The sequence below is a fragment of the Salmo salar genome, chromosome ssa12 (assembly GCF_905237065.1).
Source record: "Salmo salar chromosome ssa12, Ssal_v3.1, whole genome shotgun sequence".
Lineage (NCBI taxonomy): Eukaryota > Metazoa > Chordata > Actinopteri > Salmoniformes > Salmonidae > Salmo > Salmo salar.
Window position 1 is genome coordinate 20,790,179 of NC_059453.1, and position 24,856 is coordinate 20,815,034.

General features: G+C 43.9%; 1 protein-coding gene across 2 annotated transcripts; it reads right to left on the reverse strand.

Annotated features, from left to right (window-relative positions):
• Positions 1-1,729: 1,729 nt before the first annotated feature.
• On the reverse strand, positions 1,730-22,988 carry stx10 (Syntaxin-10). Of its 2 annotated transcripts, none has more exons than XM_045690431.1 (9): positions 22,792-22,988; positions 17,547-17,622; positions 17,089-17,182; positions 9,396-9,490; positions 8,721-8,783; positions 8,485-8,586; positions 8,200-8,306; positions 7,273-7,367; positions 1,730-3,879 (listed from the first exon to the last, which is right to left on the reverse strand). In XM_045690431.1, the coding sequence occupies exons 1-9, from the start codon at positions 22,824-22,826 to the stop codon at positions 3,740-3,742; spliced, it is 807 nt and encodes a 268-aa protein (XP_045546387.1). In that variant the 5' UTR covers positions 22,827-22,988; the 3' UTR covers positions 1,730-3,739.
• Positions 22,989-24,856: the final 1,868 nt, after the last annotated feature.

A 24,856-nucleotide genomic window follows, 5' to 3' on the forward strand; every position in this document is an offset into this window, starting at 1 on the left:
TCCCTACCCATGTTACCCCCCCCCCCCTCTTCCTGATCCCTACCCATGTACATCCCATGTTACCCCCCCCCTCTTCCTTCTCCCTACCCATGTACATCCCATGTTACCCCCCCCCTCTTCCTGATCCCTACCCATGTACATCCCATGTTACCCCCCCCTTCCTGATCCCTACCCATGTACATCCCGTGTTAGCCCCCCCCTCTTCCTGATCCCTACCCATGTACATGCCGTATTACCCCCCCTCTTCCTGATCCCTACCCATGTACATGCCGTTACCCCCCCCTCCCTGATCCCTACCCATGTACATGCCATGTTACCCCCCCCTCTTCCTGATCCCTACCCATGTACATGCCGTGTTACCCCCCCCCTTCCTGATCCCTACCCATGTACATCCCGTATTAGCCCCCCCCTCTTCCTGATCCCTACCCATGTACATGCCGTTACCCCCCCCCTTCCTGATCCCTACCCATGTACATGCCGTTAGCCCCCCCTTCCTGATCCCTACCCATGTACATCCCATGTTTAGCCCCCCCCTTCCTGATCCCTACCCATGTACATCCCGTGTTACCCCCCCCTCCCTGATGCCTACCCATGTACATGCCATGTTACCCCCCCTCTTCCTGATCCCTACCCGTGTACATGCCTGTTACCCCCCCTTCCTGATCCCTACCCATGTACATGCCGTGTTAGCCCCCCCCTCTTCCTGATCCCTACCCATGTACATGCCGTTACCCCCCCTTCCTGATGCCTACCCATGTACATGCCGTGTTACCCCCCCTCTTCCTGATCCCTACCCATGTACATGCTGTTACCCCCCCCTCTTCCTGATCCCTACCCATGTACATGCCTGTTACCCCCCCTCTTCCTGATCCCTACCCATGTACATGCCGTGTTACCCCCTCTTCCTGACCCCTACCCATGTACATGCCGTTACCCCCCCCTCTTCCTGATGCCTACCCATGTACATGCTGTTACCCCCCCTCTTCCTGATGCCTACCCATGTACATGCCAGTGTTTTTTCCGTGTTCCAAGTGCCAATAACTTTGTGAAATCCTAACTGTGACCCAGTAATAAAGATCATTGCACATTAACTACTGTAAAAAAGACATTATGAAAAACAATCTGAATATCTTAATAAAAGGTTTGTAACAAATACGTGTGTTTTTGTCGTAAGTTATGCTGTCGTCTTCATGGTTTGGAAATATCAAGTTGAATAGTTAGGAGTCAACTGAGGCATTTATACCAAACATTCCTGGCTTGTCCAGTGGATTCAATCTTATGTACTTGTACCAAAGCCACACACATCTCTGGTTGTACTCGTCTTTAAGTTTGGAAATATCACTACTTTGATATGTATCGACCTCCAACAGCTGTACCAAAGCCTGTTGGATGCTTCATGTATATCTCGTGTTTATAGCTATTTGTTTCTGGTATGCTTGACGCAAACATTTCACACACGCTTTTTCCAGCGCTACAGTACTCAGGACAGCTCTCTTTATGGCATGGAAAGTATTCTGGAATATTGGGTAGGTCATGATGATCATAGCTCATTCCCGTGTAAGGTCTTCAACTGAATACTCCTGTCTCCCAATCAGATCAGCGTAATCTGATTTGAAGGTTATTTCCAATTGAGCCAACATGTGTTCACCGTGAAGGAGGGCTGATGGGCTTGAATCCTGCCAAGGTGGCTCACTGAACTACCTCAACACCAGCACTAAGAGTCAAACACTTTAAAAGCATATGATTTATTAACGTGTTCATTTTCATCAAGGGCTACATACAAAAAGGAGTGTTTACTTGTTTCAGACTGATGATACGGTAAAGCGTTTGAAATGACTTCCATGTTCATTCATAGACAGGGTGACCGACAATGTATGTTTTTTGGGGTTAAGAGGCAAATAGAATTGATAGACTTTGGAAAACATTACAAATGAATAGCAACAGTAGAACTTGAAATAAAGAGATGAGTGAGGTCACTAATTCAATGTTTACTGCACTCACATGGCAACAAAATACAGTTCTAAACTCCCATTCAACAACATGGAAACGTTAACAGGTGTGCACTGCAGGAAGGCAGACATTTTGTATGCTATTTACACAATACATTCTACCCACGAGGCATCTAGCAATAACTCCTGAATGGTAAGTCATTTCCATAGCATGAGAAACACTGGTGAACTGAATAGTGGATAAATGCTAGCTAACCTTTTCGACTTGGAAGAATCAGGCCCTGTTCAAACACTTATAATGCAACTTTGTTTGTGCACAATCACTGATCTGACAAAGTTAGATCGGTGGAAGGAAGAATGCAGTAATGAGGTATTAGAACAGGGCCTATTGTACCAGTCAATGCACCCTGAGAGTTCCTAATAAATCTAAATCATTGGAGAATGTGAGAGGGAAACCAGTAGAACAGAGCCACAACCTTTCAAACTGATCACAAACAGCATGGAAAAATACTTGAGTGATTCAATCAGTACAATGTAAATACATTTAACTAGGCAAGTCAGTTAACATTCTTATTTAAAATGACGGCCTAACCCGGACGACTCTGGGACTCGCAATCACGGCCGGTTATGATACAGCCTGGAATCGAACCAGGGTCTGTAGTGAACCGCTGCCCCATTCGGGAGCCCTAAATACACAACCAATCGCAAATGAACAGATTAAACCATCCATCCCACACAAACGGGTATCATTGGGACCAAGGTGGCAGTGCCAACCAAAAGACACCAGGCAGGAAACTCTCACATAGAGAGATGTCTTGAGAAAGGCTAAATCTACATCCCACAATGTCAAGCACGTAAAGCATCACATCTATTTACACAATATTATAAAATGCACCTCAGGGTCATATTCATAAAGCGTCTCAGAGTAGGAGGAAAAACTGATCCTATATCAGCACTCCCCAAAACTCTGAAAACGGGCCATCACATTATGAAACGTGGACATGGCCATAAATGTCCACTAGGGGGTGAAAGAGCTTCAAATTAACTTGTTGTGCTGCTAATTTCCTGCCCAGCAACCCAGAACTCCAACTGTTACTATGGTAAAGCTATCACCATAGGCTTGAACTTTCCCATATCCACAGATCTGGGATCAGATCACTAGCCTCAAATCCTTTATCCATGAAGGGGAAACTACATAAAACGTGTCTAGGGGTAACTTCTACCTCCTATGATAAAGCTATTCCAACAGGCCAGATGATTTGGAACAAGGTAGAAGTTGACCTAACAACTGATCTAGGATCTAGGTGATTTCACCAATCCTAAGTAGTGCACTATGTAGGGAATAGGGTTCTATTTGGGATGAAGACCATAGATCATCTCATAGACGTATAAAAATAGATAAGGCAACATTGACATCTCCCTCATCCCCATCATTCCAAGTCTGTACCATAATTCACACACATAAGAGACATCTTAGCTTTGCCTGAATATATAATGTAACCGTCATCTCACTGCTGTTCACTCCTCTGATATGGGTGGTGAGAGAGGTGGGAAAGAGGGAAACGGGGATAGACAGAAACAGAGAGAGAGCGACAGAGAGAGACACACAGAGAGAGACAGATGAAGTGACGAGTAATAGACAGAGATTATTCAGAGACTGAATTCCCCTCTATGACAAAGGAAAGACGAGGGTTGGATTGGACTCCCCGGTTCCTTTATCGTTGCCTTCATCCATCGTTCATCCCCAGGAAGGAGTGGGTGAGTGTGGTGTAGTGAAGAGAGGTCCGTACTCAGAGGGTGAAGAAGAGGATGAGAACAACTACCATGATGACCACCAGTACTCCGATGGCACACCACTGTCTCCTACCTGAGAGAACACACACACACGTCAAAATCACCAGTACTCCGATGGCACACCACTGTCTCCTACCTGAGAGAACACACACACACGTGTATAGGCTAGAGATGCTAATATGTACTTGCCTGCCATAGCCTGAAGGCCACTGAATAATAACATCTGCATAGTAAGCAGTAACTTACTTAATATCACTCCAAATATTAGTGGTATGGGTAGTAGGGGTGATGGTAATGATATCAGTTTAGTGATGATGGTAGTAGGGGTGATGGTAATGATATCAGTTTAGTGATGATGGTAGTAGGGGTGATGGTAATGATATCAGTTTAGTGATGGTGGTAGTAATGATGATGGTAGTAGGGGTGATGGTAATGATATCAGTTTAGTGATGATGGTAGTAGGGGTGATGGTAATGATATCAGTTTAGTGATGATGGTAGTAGGGGTGATGGTAATGATATCAGTTTAGTGATGATGGTAGTAGGGGTGATGGTAATGATATCAGTTTAGTGATGATGGTAGTAGGGGTGATGGTAATGATATCAGTTTAGTGATGATGGTAGTAATGATGATGGTAATGATATCAGTTTACTGATGGTGGTAGTAGGGGTGATGGTAATGATATCAGTTTAGTGATGATGGTAGTAGGGGTGATGGTAATGATATCAGTTTAGTGATGATGGTAGTAATGATGATGGTAATGATATCAGTTTAGTGATGATGGTAGTAGGGGTGATGGTAATGATATCAGTTTAGTGATGGTGGTAGTAATGATGATGGTAATGATATCAGTTTAGTGATGGTGGTAGTAGGGGTGATGGTAATGATATCAGTTTACTGATGGTGGTAGTAGGGGTGATGGTAATGATATCAGTTTAGTGATGGTGGTAGTAATGATGATGGTAGTAGGGGTGATGGTAATGATATCAGTTTAGTGATGATGGTAGTAGGGGTGATGGTAATGATATCAGTTTAGTGATGGTGGTAGTAATGATGATGGTAATGATATCAGTTTAGTGATGGTGGTAGTAGGGGTGATGGTAATGATATCAGTTTACTGATGATGGTAGTAGGGGTGATGGTAATGATATCAGTTTAGTGATGATGGTAGTAGGGGTGATGGTAATGATATCAGTTTAGTGATGATGGTAGTAATGATGATGGTAATGATATCAGTTTAGTGATGATGGTAGTAGGGGTGATGGTAATGATATCAGTTTACTGATGGTGGTAGTAATGATGATGGTAGTAGGGGTGATGGTAATGATATCAGTTTAGTGATGATGGTAGTAGGGGTGATGGTAATGATATCAGTTTAGTGATGATGGTAGTAATGATGATGGTAATGATATCAGTTTAGTGATGATGGTAGTAGGGGTGATGGTAATGATATCAGTTTACTGATGGTGGTAGTAATGATGATGGTAGTAGGGGTGATGGTAATGATATCAGTTTAGTGATGATGGTAGTAGGGGTGATGGTAATGATATCAGTTTACTGATGGTGGTAGTAATGATGATGGTAGTAGGGGTGATGGTAATGATATCAGTTTAGTGATGATGGTAGTAATGATGATGGTAATGATATCAGTTTAGTGATGATGGTAGTAGGGGTGATGGTAATGATATCAGTTTACTGATGATGGTAGTAGGGGTGATGGTAATGATATCAGTTTAGTGATGATGGTAGTAGGGGTGATGGTAATGATATCAGTTTAGTGATGATGGTAGTAATGATGATGGTAATGATATCAGTTTAGTGATGATGGTAGTAGGGGTGATGGTAATGATATCAGTTTACTGATGGTGGTAGTAATGATGATGGTAGTAGGGGTGATGGTAATGATATCAGTTTAGTGATGATGGTAGTAGGGGTGATGGTAATGATATCAGTTTAGTGATGATGGTAGTAATGATGATGGTAATGATATCAGTTTAGTGATGATGGTAGTAGGGGTGATGGTAATGATATCAGTTTACTGATGGTGGTAGTAATGATGATGGTAGTAGGGGTGATGGTAATGATATCAGTTTAGTGATGATGGTAGTAGGGGTGATGGTAATGATATCAGTTTACTGATGGTGGTAGTAATGATGATGGTAGTAGGGGTGATGGTAATGATATCAGTTTAGTGATGATGGTAGTAATGATGATGGTAATGATATCAGTTTAGTGATGATGGTAGTAGGGGTGATGGTAATGATATCAGTTTACTGATGGTGGTAGTAATGATGATGGTAGTAGGGGTGATGGTAATGATATCAGTTTAGTGATGATGGTAGTAGGGGTGATGGTAATGATATCAGTTTAGTGATGATGGTAGTAGGGGTGATGGTAATGATATCAGTTTAGTGATGATGGTAGTAATGATGATGGTAATGATATCAGTTTAGTGATGATGGTAGTAGGGGTGATGGTAATGATATCAGTTTACTGATGGTGGTAGTAATGATGATGGTAGTAGGGGTGATGGTAATGATATCAGTTTACTGATGGTGGTAGTAATGATGATGGTAGTAGGGGTGATGGTAATGATATCAGTTTACTGATGGTGGTAGTTGTAGTACTGATGTAATAGTGAGGATGACAGTTATAAGTTAGTTATCGTTTCCTTTTCCATGTTGAGCCTTTTATATTTATTTCTACTATTGACTGTTACCATGGTATTGTTATTTTCTTTATTTGTATTATATACTACCTTGTTATTATTATTCTTCATTATTGTATTACAATGTATATTGTATACATTGTTGCTTCGGCAATATAGACATTGTTTTTCATGTCAATAAAGCAGCTTGAATTTGAATGTGAAACTTGACAGAGAGAGAGGGAGACAGAGAGAGAGAGACAGAGAGAGAGAGAGACAGAGAGAGAGAGAGACAGAGAGAGACAGAGACAGAGAGAGAGAGACAGAGAGAGAGAGAGAGACAGAGAGAGAGAGAGAGACAGAGAGAGAGAGAGAGACAGAGAGAGAGAGACAGAGAGAGACAGAGAGAGAGAGACAGAGAGAGAGAGAGAGACAGAGAGAGAGAGAGAGAGAGAGAGAGAGAGAGAGAGAGAGAGACAGAGAGAGAGACAGAGACAGAGAGAGAGACAGAGAGAGAGACAGAGAGAGAGACAGAGAGAGAGACAGAGAGAGAGACAGAGAGAGAGACAGAGAGAGAGACAGACGGAGACAGACGGAGACAGACGGAGACAGAGAGAGAGACAGAGAGAGAGACAGAGAGAGAGACAGAGAGAGAGACAGAGAGAGAGACAGAGAGAGAGACAGAGAGAGAGACAGAGAGAGAGACAGAGAGAGAGACAGAGAGAGAGACAGAGAGAGAGACAGAGAGAGACGGAGAGAGACGGAGACAAAGGAAGAAAGAGAGTGATATTGAGGTAAAGAGAGGGAGGGTGACTTGGTGTTGTACCTGTCATCTATGTGTGTGTGAGAGAAGAACTGACAGAGGTGTGTGTGTTAACTCACTGCTGGTCATGTGGGAGACTTTCTCCATCTTCTTGAGGACAGAGTCCATCCTAGAACCCGTCTGGTCCATCTCCTCTCCAAACTCTCCTAGCATACTGGAACATACAGGACAAAATAGGTGTTAGGCACACACATTCAAGTCATTTAGCAGATGCTCTTATCCAGAGTGACTTACAGGAGCAGTTAGGGTTAGGGGCCTTGCTCAAGGGCAGAAATAGATTTTTCACCTAGTCGGCTCAGGGATTCAAACCAGTGACCTTTTGGTTACTGACCCAACGCTCTTAACCACTAGGCTGCCTGCTGCTTACACACACACACACACACACACACAGAGAGAGAGAGAGAGGCCCACTTAGACCATCGAGACACACACAGTAAACTGTCTAAAACACCCCTAAAATACTGGAACATACAGGAGAATCACAAACAATGAACACACGTAAAGTACACACTCAATGAACCCTTCAAACGCACACGTCTCAGCATGGGAAGTATACTGGGAGATTACATGACAACAATGGAATTCCCATGTAAACGTTCAGTACACACAGAGGCTCCTTGAACCCTTTAAAACCACGCACACACACTTGAGCAAGGCAGTTAACGCTCAACAACAACTGCTGCCCGGGCGCCGATGACGTGGATTAAAGGCAGCATCTCTCTGATTTCAGAGGGGTTGGGTTAAATGCGGAAAACACATTTCAGTTGAATGTATTCAGTTGTACAACTGACTAGGCATCTCCTTTCCTTACACACACACGCACATATGAGGCGGCTATTTAAGTCAGGATAACCAGTGGAAGAGGGAGGTGTGGTCCCTTAAGGGCAGCAGGGGAGAGGTTCCAACCCCTATTCCCTTCCCATTACTCCCCTTGACCCTCACCACCAAATGTGTGTGTGTGTGTGTGTGTGTGTGTGTGTACTCACACAGCCTGCTGGTCTAGTTCATCTCCGATGCGTCCTGACATGTCTTTCAGTACTCTGATGCTTCCTGTCACCAGCTCCAACTGCTCATCCTGGTCCTGCATGATCAACTGTGGAGAACACCTTCTTCATCATCATCATCATCATCATCCTCCTCCTCCTAACCCCAACCGTAGCTTCATGTCCACACGGCAGCCCTGACCCATCATCACATGAACCATCATCTTGTTCCTTCAATATCAACCAGACACAGAAACCCTCACGCTAATCTCCCTCCCTCCCCCCTACCTGCTGTTGTTCCTGTTGATCCTGGATGTATCTGGAGTTGGCTGACACCAGGTGAGACTCCAGACCATCAGACCTGTCCTGCCCAGACGTACCCATCAGAGCCTGAGATAGACAGAGACCAACTGATGTTACAACGTGTGAGACAGAGGAGAAGCCTGCATAAGTCAACGTGTATCAAAATAAAGGTGTGTAGTGTGAGAGAGAGAGAGAAATAGTGTGTAGACAGGCAAACAAACCTGTCTGTTCTTCTTCTCTGCCTGGGCCACAACAGAGGGACTGGAGAGTTGCTCCTTCATCTCCTACACAGAACACACAGTGTTAGCCACAGTAGCGACAACAACACACAGTGTTAGCCACAGTAGCGACAACAACACACAGTGTTAGCCACAGTAGCGACAACAACACACAGTGTTAGCCACAGTAGCGACAACAACACACAGTGTTAGCCACAGTAGCGACAACAACACACAGTGTTAGCCACAGTAGCGACAACAACACACAGTGTTAGCCACAGTAGCGACAACAACACACAGTGTTAGCCACAGTAGCGACAACAGATTACACACCGTAGATTTAATCCAATCAAATGTAGCTGCAGAAATCCCCTTTTCTTTTCAGTTATAGAGGTAGGGAAAGGGGGATACCTAGTCAGTTGTCCAACTGAATACATTCAACTGAAATGTGTCTTCCGCATTTAACCCAACCCCCATGAATCAGAGAGGTGCGGGGGGCTGCAATAATCGACATCCACGTCTTCGGCGCCCAGGGGAACAGTGTGTGTACTGCAGTGTGTTTACTGCCTTGCTCAGGGGCAGAAGGACAGATTTTTTTCCTTTCGGTTACTGGCCCAACGCTCTAACCACTAGGCTACCTGGCGGTGATAGACAGGTAGTGATATTACACCGTGTTACCTGTACGGCCTGCCGTGTCCGCTCCACAAAGTCTCTCCTCTCCTGCAGCTCATTCTCCCCCAGGCGGAACTTCCCCGGGTTGGACTCAACGATACCTGGGAGAGGGTCAAGGCTCAACACACACAGATCTCAGGGTTCTCCTCAGGAATTGTTAGGAATGTGGTTCTGCCGAGTACGGCGGGGGGGAGGCTCGGAGGGGGGCAGTGCCCCCCCTTTGGACTCAAGAGATTTGTTTTTGAACACCTGTAACTACACACACAGGCCTACGCTCTAGACACACACAGGCCTACGCTCTACACACACACAGGCCTACGCTCTAGACACACACAGGCCTACGCTCTAGACACACACAGGCCTACGCTCTAGACACACACAGGCCTACGCTCTAGACACACACAGGCCTACGCTCTAGACACACACAGGCCTACGCTCTACACACACACAGGCCTACGCTCTACACACACAGACCTACGCTCTAGACACACACAGACCTACGCTCTAGACACACACAGGCCTACGCTCTACACGCACACAAACACAGGCCTACGCACTACACGCACAGGCCTACGCTCTAGACACACACACACAGGCCTACGCTCTACACACACACAGGCCTACGCTCTACACACACACAGGCCTACGCTCTACAAACACAGGCCTACGCTCTAGACACACACAGGCCTACGCACTACACGCACACAGGCCTACGCACTACACGCACACAAACACAGGCCTACGCACTACACGCACAGGCCTACGCTCTAGACACACACACACAGGCCTACGCTCTAGACACACACACAGGCCTACGCTCTAGACACACACACAGGCCTACGCTCTACACACACACACACAGACCTACGCTCTACACACACACACACACACAGACCTACGCTCTACACACACACACACAGACCTACGCTCTACACACACACACAGACCTACGCTCTACACACACACACAGACCTACGCTCTACACACACACACAGACCTACGCTCTACACACACACACAGACCTACGCTCTACACACACACACACAGACCTACGCTCTACACACACACACAGACCTACGCTCTACACACACACACAGACCTACGCTCTACACACACACAGACCTACGCTCTAGACACACACAGACCTACGCTCTACAAACAGACACACACACACACACACACCTCATTCATATCAGCTGTCCTGCTCCAGATATCATAGTCTAGGACTCAGTTGATCTTTGGGCCAGTTTGTGTTTGTATATTCTCTCCCCCTCTTTCTATAAGGAAGGACAGACTATACATATCTCCCCCTCTTTCTATAAGGAAGGCCTGACATACATACATACATACATACATACATACATACATACATACATACATACATACATACATACATTGCTCAAAAAAATAAAGGGAACACTTAAACAACACATCCTAGATCTGAATGAAATAAATAATCTTATGAAATACTTTTTTCTTTTACATAGTTGAATGTGCTGACAACAAAATCACACAAAAATAATCAATGGAAATCCAATTTATCAACCCATGGAGGTCTGGATTTAGAGTCACACTCAAAATTAAAGTGGAAAACCACACTACAGGCTGATCCAACTTTGATGTAATGTCCTTAAAACAAGTGAAAATGAGGCTCAGTAGTGTGTGTGGCCTCCACGTGCCTGTATGACCTCCCTACAACGCCTGGGCATGCTCCTGATGAGGTGGCGGATGGTCTCCTGAGGGATCTCCTCCCAGACCTGGACTAAAGCATCCGCCAACTCCTGGACAGTCTGTGGTGCAACGTGGCGTTGGTGGATGAAGCGAGACATGATGTCCCAGATGTGCTCAATTGGATTCAGGTCTGGGGAACGGGCGGGCCAGTCCATAGCATCAATGCCTTCCTCTTGCAGGAACTGCTGACACACTCCAGCCACATGAGGTCTAGCATTGTCTTGCATTAGGAGGAACCCAGGGCCAACCGCACCAGCATATGGTCTCACAAGGGGTCTGAGGATCTCATCTCGGTACCTAATGGCAGTCAGGCTACCTCTGGCGAGCACATGGAGGGCTGTGCGGCCCCCCAAAGAAATGCCACCCCACACCATGACTGACCCACCGCCAAACCGGTCATGCTGGAGGATGTTGCAGGCAGCAGAACGTTCTCCACGGCGTCTCCCAGACTGTCACGTCTGTCACGTGCTCAGTGTGAACCTGCTTTCATCTGTGAAGAGCACAGGGCGCCAGTGGCGAATTTGCCAATCTTGGTGTTCTCTGGCAAATGCCAAACGTCCTGCACGGTGTTGGGCTGTAAGCACAACCCCCACCTGTGGACGTCGAGCCCTCATACCACCCTCATGGAGTCTGTTTCTGACCGTTTGAGCAGACACATGCACATTTGTGGCCTGCTGGAGGTCATTTTGCAGGGCTCTGGCAGTGCTTCTCCTGCTTCTCCTTGCACAAAGGCGGAGGTAGCGGTCCTGCTGCTGGGTTGTTGCCCTCCTACGGCCTCCTCCACGTCTCCTGATGTACTGGCCTGTCTCCTGGTAGCGCCTCCATGCTCTGGACACTACGCTGACAGACACAGCAAACCTTCTTGCCACAGCTCGCATTGATGTGCCATCCTGGATGAGCTGCACTACCTGAGCCACTTGTGTGGGTTGTAGACTCCGTCTCATGCTACCACTAGAGTGAAAGCACCGCCAGCATTCAAAAGTGACCAAAACATCAGCCAGTAAGCATAGGAACTGAGAAGTGGTCTGTGGTCCCCACCTGCAGAACCACTCCTTTATTGGGGGTGTCTTGCTAATTGCCTATAATTTCCAACTGTTGTCTATTCCATTTGCACAACAGCATGTGAAATTTATTGTCAATCAGTGTTGCTTCCTAAGTGGACAGTTTGATTTCACAGAAGTGTGATTGACTTGGAGGTACATTGTGTTGTTTAAGTGTTCCCTTTATTTTTTTTAGCAGTATACACACATATATATATATCCCCCTTTCTATAAGGAAGAACAGACTATACATCTCTCCCCCTCTTTCTATAAGGCCAGACTATATAAATCTCCCCCTCTTTCTATAAGGAAGGACAGACTATATCACTACCACTCCACCATCTCTCACACCTTCTTTCGCGTGGAAGTGTGTGTAATATCTATATTTAGAAACACACAAGCCTCATCTCTCTATGAGGAAGGACAGTTCCATATCTCTAATCCACCTCCCCATCTTTCATTCCCTTCTCTCTCATGGGCAATTCCGCTTTGACTCAGTTTTTTCACTTTAAAAATGTATGCCAAACAAAAAACCTTTCAAAGTTTAACCAACCATACAACTCCATGCACAAGCACTACATTTAACAATTTACACAGAACATTTTACAAAAAACTAATTTAGTGGAAGAACTGTGCAGATGTAAACTTTGGTAACGGAATCACGGTAAAATCTCCCTCAGGTGTTTATGCGACCACGTTTTCCAAAAACTCTTAAATACCTGCTCAGAATTAACATTCAAAGATGTCTGCAGAAAGAATGGGGTCAGCTATGACATCATACCTTGAGTTGGTTATTGAACTACAGTAAGTGAAGTGGATTTACACACGGTAACGCATTTACGGTAACGGAATTACATCATGGGTTCCCTATACTACACAGAAACTGCATAATTATGGATGTCATTCTCATGTTTCACAAGTTTAGACATCACACCGCAGCAGACCAAAGCAGTGTATAGTTCACTACAATACAGTAGAGTTCAGTAAAGTAGAGCTCAGTAGAGATCAGTTCAGTAGAGATCAGTACAGTAGAGTACAGTACAGTACAGTAGAGTTCAGTACAGTAGAGTAGAGTTCAGTACAGTAGAGTAGAGTACAGTAGAGTACAGTACAGTAGAGTACAGTACAGTAGAGTTCAGTACAGTAGAGTACAGTAGAGTTCAGTACAGTAGAGTACAGTACAGTAGAGTACAGTACAGTACAGTAGAGTTCAGTTCAGTAGAGATCAGTACAGTAGAGTACAGTACAGTACAGTAGAGTTCAGTACAGTAGAGATCAGTACAGTAGAGATCAGTACAGTAGAGTACAGTACAGTACAGTAGAGTTCAGTACAGTAGAGTTCAGTACAGTAGAGTAGAGTACAGTAGAGTACAGTACAGTAGAGTACAGTACAGTAGAGTTCAGTACAGTAGAGTACAGTACAGTAGAGTACAGTACAGTAGAGTTCAGTACAGTAGAGTTCAGTACAGTAGAGTACAATACAACACTTTTCTTTACTGTACTCCACTATTATTTTGTATTGGACTGTACTATCCAAACATAATTCTTTAATAGATTCAGATTTGGTCCAGTCCGGTCCGTCTGTGGACGTTGAAATCAAGGCCAGGCTGGACTGACCAAATTTCAACTACTCTTCCATGTCCATGGACATCCGGTGTCGGTCGGTGCTCAGTGGATGAGGATGCTGGTTACAGTAAATGGAAAGAGAAGAGGCTCATGGGTAAGAGCTAGGAGAGGTGACATTAACTGCAGAGAGGGGGAGGGGTTTTCCAGACTCAGACTGTTTTAACACTCTTGGTTTGACAACCAGACAACAGAAAGACAAAGAAACAGTTATGAGCTGAACATAACAGTATGTCAGTGGAACAGAGGACAGTAACAGGAGACACTATGAGCTGAACATAACAGTATGTCAGTGGAAGAGAGGACAGTAACAGGAGACACTATGAGCTGAACATAACAGTATGTCAGTGGAACAGAGGACAGTAGCAGGAGACACTATGAGCTGAACATAACAGTATGTCAGTGGAACAGAGGACAGTAACAGGAGACACTATGAGCTGAACATAACAGTATGTCAGTGGAACAGAGGACAGTAACAGGAGACACTATGAACTGAACATAACAGTATGTCAGTGGAAGAGAGGACAGTAACAGGAGACACTATGAGCTGAACATAACAGTATGTCAGTGGAAGGGAGGACAGTAGCAGGAGACACTATGAGCTGAACATAACAGTATGTCAGTGGAAGGGAGGACAGTAACAGGAGACACTATGAGCTGAACATAACAGTATGTCAGTGGAAGAGAGGACAGTAACAGGAGACACTATGAGCTGAACATAACAGTATGACAGTGGAAGGGAGGACAGTAACAGGAGACACTATGAGCTGAACATAACAGTATGTCAGTGGAAGAGAGGACAGTAACAGGAGACACTATGAGCTGAACATAACAGTATGACAGTGGAAGAGAGGACAGTAGCAGGAGACACTATGAGCTGAACATAACAGTATGACAGTGGAAGAGAGGACAGTAACAGGTGACACTATGAGCTGAACATAACAGTATGTCAGTGGAAGGGAGGACAGTAACAGGAGACACTATGAGCTGAACATAACAGTATGTCAGTGGAAGAGAGGACAGTAACAGGAGACACTATGAGCTGAACATAACAGTATGTCAGTGGAAGGGAGGACAGTAACAGGAGACACTATGAGCTGAACATAACAGTATGTCAGTGGAAGGGAGGACAGTAACAGGAGACACTATGAGCTGAACATAACAGTATGACAGTGGAAGGGAGGACAGTAGCAGGAGACACTATGAGCTGAACATAACAGTATGTCAGTGGAAGGGAGGACAGTAACAGGAGACACTATGAGCTGAACATAACAGTATGTCAGTGGAAGAGAGGACAGTAACAGGAGACACTATGAGCTGAACATAACAGTATGTCAGTGGAACAGAGGACAGTAACAGGAGACACTATGAACTGAACATAACAGTATGCCAGTGGAAGAGAGGACAGTAACAGGAGACACTATGAGCTGAACATAACAGTATGTCAGTGGAACAGAGGACAGTAACAGGAGACACTATGAGCTGAACATAACAGTATGTCAGTGGAACAGAGGACAGTAACAGGAGACACTATGAGCTGAACATAACAGTATGTCAGTGGAAGGGAGGACAGTAACAGGAGACACTATGAGCTGAACATAACAGTATGCCAGTGGAAGAGAGGACAGTAACAGGAGACACTATGAGCTGAACATAACAGTATGTCAGTGGAACAGAGGACAGTAACAGGAGACACTATGAGCTGAACATAACAGTATGTCAGTGGAACAGAGGACAGTAACAGGAGACACTATGAGCTGAACATAACAGTATGACAGTGGAAGGGAGAACAGTGGTTTGTGACTATTATAATTTCCCATTGTAGCCAATTCAGTTGCAGCAATTCCGTTACGTATTTGGTAACGGAATTATGAGTTTTAAAATCACATAACAATTCCAAAACAAAACTGATATCAGTAAAAACACTAACTAAAGTGGTAGGTCTACCATTACTTGTTACTTCTGTGAACTTTCATCATCCTCCCTCCTTATGCGGAAGAAATGTGAAAATATCTTAAAGATACAGCGCCTTCGGAAAGTATTCAGACCCCTTGACTTTTTCCAAATTGTTGTTAGGTTACAGCCTTATTCTAAAATGTATTAAATTGTGTTTTCCCCCTCAATCTATAAACACCCCATAATGACAAAGCAAAATCTGTTGGAGTCCACCTGTAGGTTTTTTGGTAACGGGATTACAAGGCACAAGGCAATATTCTTAAATGTACAGAGGGCAAAGAATTTCTCCTAAATGAAATATACGTGTTGATATGTGATGGCAGTGGTCTTTACATTAACATTACTGTGTTTTGATCCATTTCTGATACCTTGAAGACTTGTTCAGGTAGATGTTTTCTAAAGACCCCTTTTCCATCTGTTTATCCTGAAATCAAAGCCTTGAATTATGCAACACTTCTAAGATGGAAAATGGTTAAAATATGTATATATGCCTTCATTTCCCCAAAATATGGACTCTTGGCTTTAATTTTACACCCAATTTGATATGCTTCCTGCCATCCAGGACCTATATACTCAGCGGTGTCAGAGGAAGGCCCAAAAATGTGTCAAAGACTCCAGTCACCAAAGTCACAGACTGTTCTCTCGGTTACCGCATGGCAAGTGGTACCGGAGCGCCAAGTCTAGGTCCAAAAGGCTCCTTAACAGCTTCTACCCCCAAGCCATAAGACTGCTGAACAATTAATCAGATGGCCACCCGGACTATTTACATTAACACCCTGCTTATTATCTATGCATAATCCAGGCTGTTTCAAATCCAGCGGTGATTGGGAGTCCCATAGGGCAGTGCACAATTGGCCCAGCGTCGTCCAGGTTTGGCCGTCATTGTAAATAAGAATTTGTTCTTAACTGACTTGCCTAGATAAATAAAAGGTTACTTTTTTTTATTTTATTGTCACTTTACCCCTACCTACATGTATAAATGACCTTGACTAACCTGTACCCAACACACATTGACTCGGTACCGGTACCCTCTGTATATAGCCTCATTATTGTTATTTTATTTGATTGTGTTAATTGTTTTATTTAGTAAATATTTTCTTAACTCCATTTCTTGAACTGCATTGTTGGTTAAGGGCTAAGGGCTTGTAGTAAGCATTTCACAGTAAGGTCTACACCTGTTGTACTCAGCACGTGACAAACAACATTCGATGTGATCCTATGAACTTGACGTTGGTGCTCATTGGTCCATTTACATGGAAGTGCCCTCATCTAGCATACTCTCATCTTCCATTCTTTCCCTCGTTCTCCCTGTGTGTGTAAGCGTTATGTTTATAAAGAGAAAAAGATACTGATGGTTTCACTCAGGTCCTCCAGGTCCCAGTCTATGGCTCTGAGACAGTTCCTCAGTTCATTGGTGCTCCAGTCCAGCTCATCTTTGCTCACCTGCACAACAACAAACATTTAGGCATGTCAAACATGAGACCGAACACAGTGAAAAGTCAATGCTCACCTGTACATTATAGAGTACAGTTACAGATAACAGTAAGAGTACATATCAGGTAGGTAGGGACTGAACAGGCTACACTAGTAAATCAGAGATTGATGATGACAAGCTGTTGTTTTACATGCTGTGGCCGCACACATTCCAAGCTGTTGTTTTACATGCTGTGGCCGCACACATTCCAAGCTGTTGTTTTACATGCTGTGGCCGCACACATTCCAAGCTGTTGTTTTACATGCTGTGGCCGCACACATTCCAGTAGAAATGCAGTTAAGAGGCGTGTGTGTCCAGCGTGTGTGTGTGTACCTGAGTGCCCTCCTCCAGAAGCTCCTCCCAGCGTTCATAAAGGCTCCTGGCACGAGACAACGCCTTCTGGACCTCCCTGAGACAACACACAACGGTTAGATCAGGCTGTATCACAACCGGCCGTGATCTGGAGTCCCATAGGGTGGCGCACAAGTGGCCCAGCGTCGTAAGAATGTGTTCTTAACTGACTTGCCTAGTTAAATAAAGGTTAAATAAATACATATAAAAAGATCAGGGCTCTCCAACCCTTTTCCTGGAGAACTACCCTTGTGTACGTTTTCACTCCAACCCTGTTCCTGGAGAACTACCCTTGTGTACGTTTTCACTCCAACCCTTTTCCTGGAGAACTACCCTTGTGTACGTTTTCACTCCAACCCTGTTCCTGGAGAACTACCCTTGTGTACGTTTTCACTCCAACCCTGTTCCTGGAGAACTACCCTTGTGTACGTTTTCACTCGAATCCCAGGTGTAACTAACCTGATTCATCTTATAAACCAGCTAATTATTAGAACGAGGTGTGCTAGATTAGGCTAATTAGGCTAATTATTAGAACGAGGTGTGCTAGATTAGGCTAATTATTAGAACGAGGTGTGCTAGATTAGGCTAATTATTAGAACGAGGTGTGCTAGATTAGGCTAATTATTAGAACGAGGTGTGCTAGATTAGGCTAATTATTAGAACGAGGTGTGCTAGATTAGGCTAATTATTAGAACGAGGTGTGCTAGATTAGGCTAATTATTAGAATGAGGTGTGCTAGATTAGGCTAATTATTAAAATGAGGTGTGCTAGATTAGGCTTGGAATGATCATTTACAGGATGGTAGCTCTACAGGAACAGAGTTGGAGAGCCCTAGGTTAGATACACATCATAAAAACACACATCACACACTTTTAACAAGACCTTTCTGCATTTCCCTGACACACAAGTCCTTGTTAAATAGACAGTGAAAAATGCTATGTTCTATTTAACGATGTTAGCTACAACAATGTAGCAACCTCTCCGAGTCTGTAATACCAACATGTTTCAAGCAGACCAGCATAGTCCCTGTGCCCAAGAACACTAAGGTAACCTGCCTAAATGACTACCGACCCGTAGCACTCACATCTGTAGCCATGAAGTGCTTTGAAAGGCTGGTCATGGCTCAAATCAACACCATTATCCCAGAAACCACTCCAATTTGCATACCGCCCAAACAGATCCACAGATGATGCAATCTCTATTGCACTCCACACTGCCCTTTCCCAGCTGGACAAAAGGAACACCTATGTGAGAATGCTATTCATTGACTACAGCTCAGCGTTCAACGCCATAGTGCCCTCAAAGCTCATCACTAAGCTAAGGACCCTGGGACTAAACACCTCCCTCTGCAACTGGATCCTGGACTTCCTGACAGGCAGCCCCCAGGTGATAACGGTAGGTAACAACAAATCCGCCACGCTGATCCTCAACACGGGGGCATCTCAGGGGTGCGTGCTCAGTCCCTTCCTGTACTCCCTGTTCACTCATGACTGCACGGCCAGGCACGACTCCAACACCATCATTAAGTTTGCCGATGACACAACAGTGGTAGGTCTGATCACCGACAACGACAAGACAGCCTATAGGGAGGAGGTAAGAGACTTGGCCGTGTGGCGCCAGGACAACAACCTCTCCCTCAATGTGATCAAGACAAAGGAGATAATTGTGGACTACAGGAAAAAGAGGACCCGAGCACACCCCCATTCTCATCGACGAGGCTGTAGTGGAGCAGGTTGAGAGCTTCAAGTTCCTTGGTGTCCACATCACCAACAAACTAGAATGGTCCAAGCACACCAAGACGAGGGCACAACAAAACCTATTCCCCCTCAGGAGACTGAAAAGACTTGGCATGCGTCCTCAGATCATCAAAAGGTTCTACAGCTGTACCATCGGGTGAATCCTGACTGGTTGCATCACTGCTGGTATAGCAACTGCTCGGCCTCCGACCACAAGGCACTACAGAGGGTAGAGGTCGACCGATTAATTAGGGCCGATTTCAAGTTATAACAATCGGTAATCGGTATTTTTGGCCACCGATTTGCCTAATTTTTTAAAAATTCGATTTTTTTTAAATAATATTTTTTAACTAGGCAAGTCAGTTAAGAACACGTTCTCATTTTCAATGACGACCTAGGAACGGTGGGTTAACTGCCTTGTTCAGGGGCAGAACGACAGATTTTTACCTTATCAGCTCGGGGATACAATCTTGCAACCTTACGGTTAACTAGTCCAACGCTCTAACCACCTGCTTTACATTGCACTCCACGAGGAGCCTGCCTGATACGCAAATGCAGTAAGAAGCCAAGGTAAGTTGCTAGCTAGCATTAAACTTACCTTATAAAAAACAATCAATCATAATCACTAGTTAACTACACATGGTTGATGATATTACTAGTTTATCTAGCCTGTCCTGCGTTGCATATAATCGATGCGGTGCGCATTCGCGAAAAAGGACTGTCATTGCTCCAACGTGTACCTAACCAGAAACATCAATGTCTTTCTTAAAATCAATACACAAGTATATATTTTTAAACCTGCATATTTAGTTAATATGCCTCCTAACATGAATTTCTTTTAACTAGGGAAAATGAGTCACCTCTGCAACAGAGTCAGGGTATGTGCAGCAGTTTGGGCCGCCTGGCTCATTGTGAACTGTGTGAAGACTATTTCTTCCTAACAAAGACAGCCAACTTCGCCAAACGGGGGATGATTTAACAAAAGCGCAATTGCGAAAAAAGCACAATCGTTGCACGACTGTACCTAACCATAAACATCAATGCCTTTCTTAAAATCAATACACAGAAGTATATATTTTTAAACCTGCATATTTAGCTAAAAGAAATCCAGGTTAGCAGGCAATATTAACCAGGTGAAATTGTGTCAGTTCTCTTGCGTTCATTGCACGCAGAGTGAGGGTATATGCAACAGTTTGGGCCGCCTGGCTCGTTGCGAACTAATTTGCCAGAATTTTACGTAATTATGACATAACATTGAAGGTTGTGCAATGTAACAGGAATATTTTGACTTAAAGATAAAATACGGAACGGTTCCGTATTTCACTGAAAAAAATTAACGTTTTGTTTTCGAGATGATAGTTTCCGGATTCCACCATATTAATGACCTATGGCTCGTATTTCTGTGTGTTTATTATAATTAAGTCTATGATAGAGCAGTCTGACTGAGCGGTGGTAGGCAGCAGCAGGCTCGTAAGCATTCATTCAAACAGCACTTTCGTGCGTTTTGCCAGCAGCCCTTCGCAATTCTTCAAGCATTGCGCTGTTTATGACTTCAAGCCTATCAACTCCCAAGATTAGGCTGGTGTAACCGATGTGAAATGGCTAGCTAGTTAGCCGGGTGAGCGCTAATAGCGTTTCAAACGTCACTCGCACTGAGACTTGGAGTAGTTGTTCTCCTTGCTCTGCATGGGTAACGCTGCTTCGAGGGTGGCTGTTGTCGATGTGTTCCTGGTTTGAGCCCAGGTAGGAGCGAGGAGAGGGACGGAAACTATACTGTTACACTGGCAATACTAAAGTGCCTATAAGAACATCCAATAGTCAAAGGTATATGAAATACAAATCGTATAGAGAGAAATAGTCCTATAATAACGACAACTTCTTACCTGGGAATATTGAAGACTCATGTTAAAAGGAACCACCAGCTTTCATATGTTCTCATGTTCTGAGCAAGGAACTAAAACGTTAGCTTTTTTACATGGCACATATTGCACTTTTACTTTCTAATCCAACACTTTGTTTTTGCATTATTTAAACCAAATTGAACATGTTTCATTATTTATTTGAGGCTAAATTCATAGTATTTATGTATTATATTAAGTTAAAATAAGTGTTCATTCAGTATTGTTGTAATAGTCATTATTACAAATAAATACATTTGTAAAGAATTTTTAAAAATCTGGCCGATTAATCGGTATCGGCTTTTTTTGGTCCTCCAATAATCGGTATTGGCGTTGAAAAATTATAATCGGTCGACCTCTAACAGAGGGTAGTGCGTATGGCCCAGTACATCACTGGGGCCAAGCTTCCTGCCATCCAGGACCTCTATACCAGGCGGTGTCAGAGGAAGACCCTAAAAATTAGCAAAGACTCCAGCCACCCTAGTCATAGACTGTTCTCTCTGCTACCGCACGGCAAGCGGTACCAGAGCACCAAGTCTCGGTCCAAGAGGCTTCTAAACAGCTTCTACCCCCAAGCCATAAGACTCCTGAACATCTAACCAAATGGATACCCAGACTATTTGCACCCCCCCTCCCCTCCCCTTTACAGCTCTGCTACTCTGTTGTTATCTACGCATAGTCACTTTAAAAACTCTACCTAAATGTACATATTACCTCAACTAACCAGTGCTCTCGCACATTGTACCAGTAACTCCCTGTGTATAGTCTCGTTGTTGTTATTTTACTGCTGTTCTTTAATTACTTTTTACTTTTATTTCTTACTCTTACTGGTATTTTTCTTTTTAAACTGCATTGTTGGTTTGGGGCTCGTAAGTAAGCATTTCACTGTAAGGTCTACCTACACCTGTTGTATTCGGCGCATGTGACTAATACCACTTGATTCAATGTATCTATTCACTGATCCCAAGTTTAGCTATGTGGTTGATGATACAAATGTCGCAAGCTGGCGAAGCTGCATGCTCTCTACTCCTGACACAACAATCTCTCTCTCTCTCACTCACACACACACACACACACACACACACACACACACACACACACACACACACACACACACACACACACACACACACACACACACACACACACGTGCCATCAAAGCTTCTAACACGGCATGTAACGTTAGCCTACATTTCTAGGTAACGCGGAAAAGTAACGCCCTAACTTGACCCAAACAAATCTGTGTGGACACTCTGCACATCCCTGTCAATTTCACAACACTCCGTCAACTGCCCCGTTGCAATAGACCCAAACTGGCAACCCAACTTTCAAGGAATCCTTTTGACACGAAGACTAGATTTCAACGACACCACAACGCGAAGTCGCTACCTTAATGTCAACATCAACCCGCACGTTGATTGAGAATCTAGCCTGTAGCATTAGCTAACAAATTAGCTTGCCACAGACGGGGTGATAACGTGGCGTTTAGAAGTTATCAAAAGAAACTACCCCAAACGTCATATACATCCAACTTGTCCTGTAAGTAAACGGTAGAGAAGTTGGTTGACAGTTTATTTAGAAACCCTTCCTTACCCCTTGACTACGAAGAACGGATCTTCCAGCGACATATTGGATACCTCAACGCCAGACCTGACGCATGCGCGCTGGGGCCCCGAAGCACGATGCACCGAGCTCCTCTACGTAGATCCGCTGTCATGTGGCCATGGACTGTACCGTGTCAAAGCTAGTCAGTCAGGATTGTACATATCTGCTTTTGTAATGATATAACAGAGATGTAAATGCATATTATATATTCATTCAGAATAGAATAGAACAGCATGACTTATTGGTTAAGTGCTCCTAAATCCAGGCATCCCCTGAATAAGGGATGCATGCCCTTTACAGTTGCATGTATACACCTGCTCCAAAAAGTGTAGTGCAGTACTGTGGTATTTATACCTATTGAACAACACAGAAATATTAGCTTGTCATTCATGCATGCCCTGCTCTATGCTAGTCCACCTCATCATATAGAATTAACAATTGCTTTATGAGGAAACACATTCTTTCAGGAATACTGGTATCCTAACAACAGTGCAGTCAAAAACGTGATTTACTGTGTTTTATATATATTTTCACAATATGTGGTCGTAATAATACTGTAAAATTGTGATAATGCCCTTTTAGAGTAAGAGCTGTTTGAAAAGACTGCCTGAAATGTCAGCATGTTTTGGTGGGATGGAGTTATGGCCTAGCTGGTGACATCACCATGTGGTAAATTAGTTAATAGACCAATAACAAAGAGAGTTCCAAATCTCTCTGCCAATAACAGCTACTTTTCAGTTCCCCCTTCCCCACTCAGACCACTCCCAGACAGTCCTAGCAAAATTCTTGCTTGAGAAATTGATATTTGCCCAAGAAGCTATTTTTGTTTGTTTTTGACCATTGTAATTGAAAATATTCACAGTAAGGTACTGAATCGTTACCCAGAGATGATTTGATATTGAGATAAAAACAGCTGCATTGGACCTTTAAGTTTATTGAAATTAAAGTAAACTGTATTGCTGACAGGAGGGACATTGTGTAAGAATTGGCCAATGACAGACTTGTCTATGAAAGAGCCAAGTTCTCTGACTGAGCCAAAATGTGTTGAGTCCAACACCTCTTCCCCACATAAAATCGTTCCAACTCTCTCTCTCTCTCTCAATTTAATTCAAGGGGCTTTATTGGCATAGGAAACATATGTTGACATTGCCAAAGCAAGTGAAATAGATAAAACAAAATAGAAATAAACAATCAGAATGAACAGTAAATATTACACTCACAAAAGTCTCAAAGGAATATGGCTATGTGCAGTGTTGTAATGATGTACAAATAGAGTACAAAAGGAAAAATAAATAAACATAAATATGGGTTCATTTTACAATAGTGTTTGTTCTTCACTGGTTGCCCTTTTCTTGTGGCAACAGGTCACAAGTATTGCTGCTGTGATGGCACACTGTGGTATTTCACCTAATAGCCATGGGAGTTTATCAAAATTGGATTTGTTTTTTCAAATTCTTTGTGGGTCTGTGTAATCTGAGGAAAATATGTTACTCTAATATGGTTATACATTTGGCATATGGTCATACATATGATCATACATCTCTCTCTCTCTCTCTCTCTTTCTCTCTCTCTACCTATCCCTCCCTTTCCTCAGGGTCTGTCTCTCATACCCTCCGTTCTGTCTCCTCCCCTTCCCCTTTGCCCTCTGTTCTGACTCCTCCCCTTCCCCTTTGCCCTGTCCATTATATTTTCTCTTCCTTTCCCACACCCTGTTCCCTCCCTTCTTTTCTGTCTCTGTCTCTGTCCTGTTTACTCCTTTTCTCCCCCCTCCTCCCCTTTCCTCCCCTTTTACACTGTGAAAATTCACAGATCTCAAACGTCACACACACGCACACACATTGCACGTCAAACATAAGCCATCACTCACTCAGTGGATGGAATGCACTAAGGCCGGAAAACAATAAAAGTCTTTGTCTCAAATTGCGCCCTATTCCCTATATAGTGCACTACTTTTGATCGGGACCAATAGTAGTGCACTATAGGGAATAGGGTGCCATTCACAACGCACACATGGCAGACTATTTTTACATGCAGTGGGATGGAAATCTTGACA

Coding starts and splice junctions, on each gene's coding strand:
- stx10 (XM_045690431.1), bottom strand. CDS start 22,826: ATGTCGCTGGAAGATCCGTTCTTCGTAGTCAAGGG. Junction 17,183..17,546: donor TTCTGGAGGAGGGCACTCAG/GTACACACACAC, acceptor GTTGTTGTGCAG/GTGAGCAAAGATGAGCTGGA. Junction 9,491..17,088: donor GGACCTGAGTGAAACCATCA/GTATCTTTTTCT, acceptor ACCCTCTCCCAG/GTATCGTTGAGTCCAACCCG.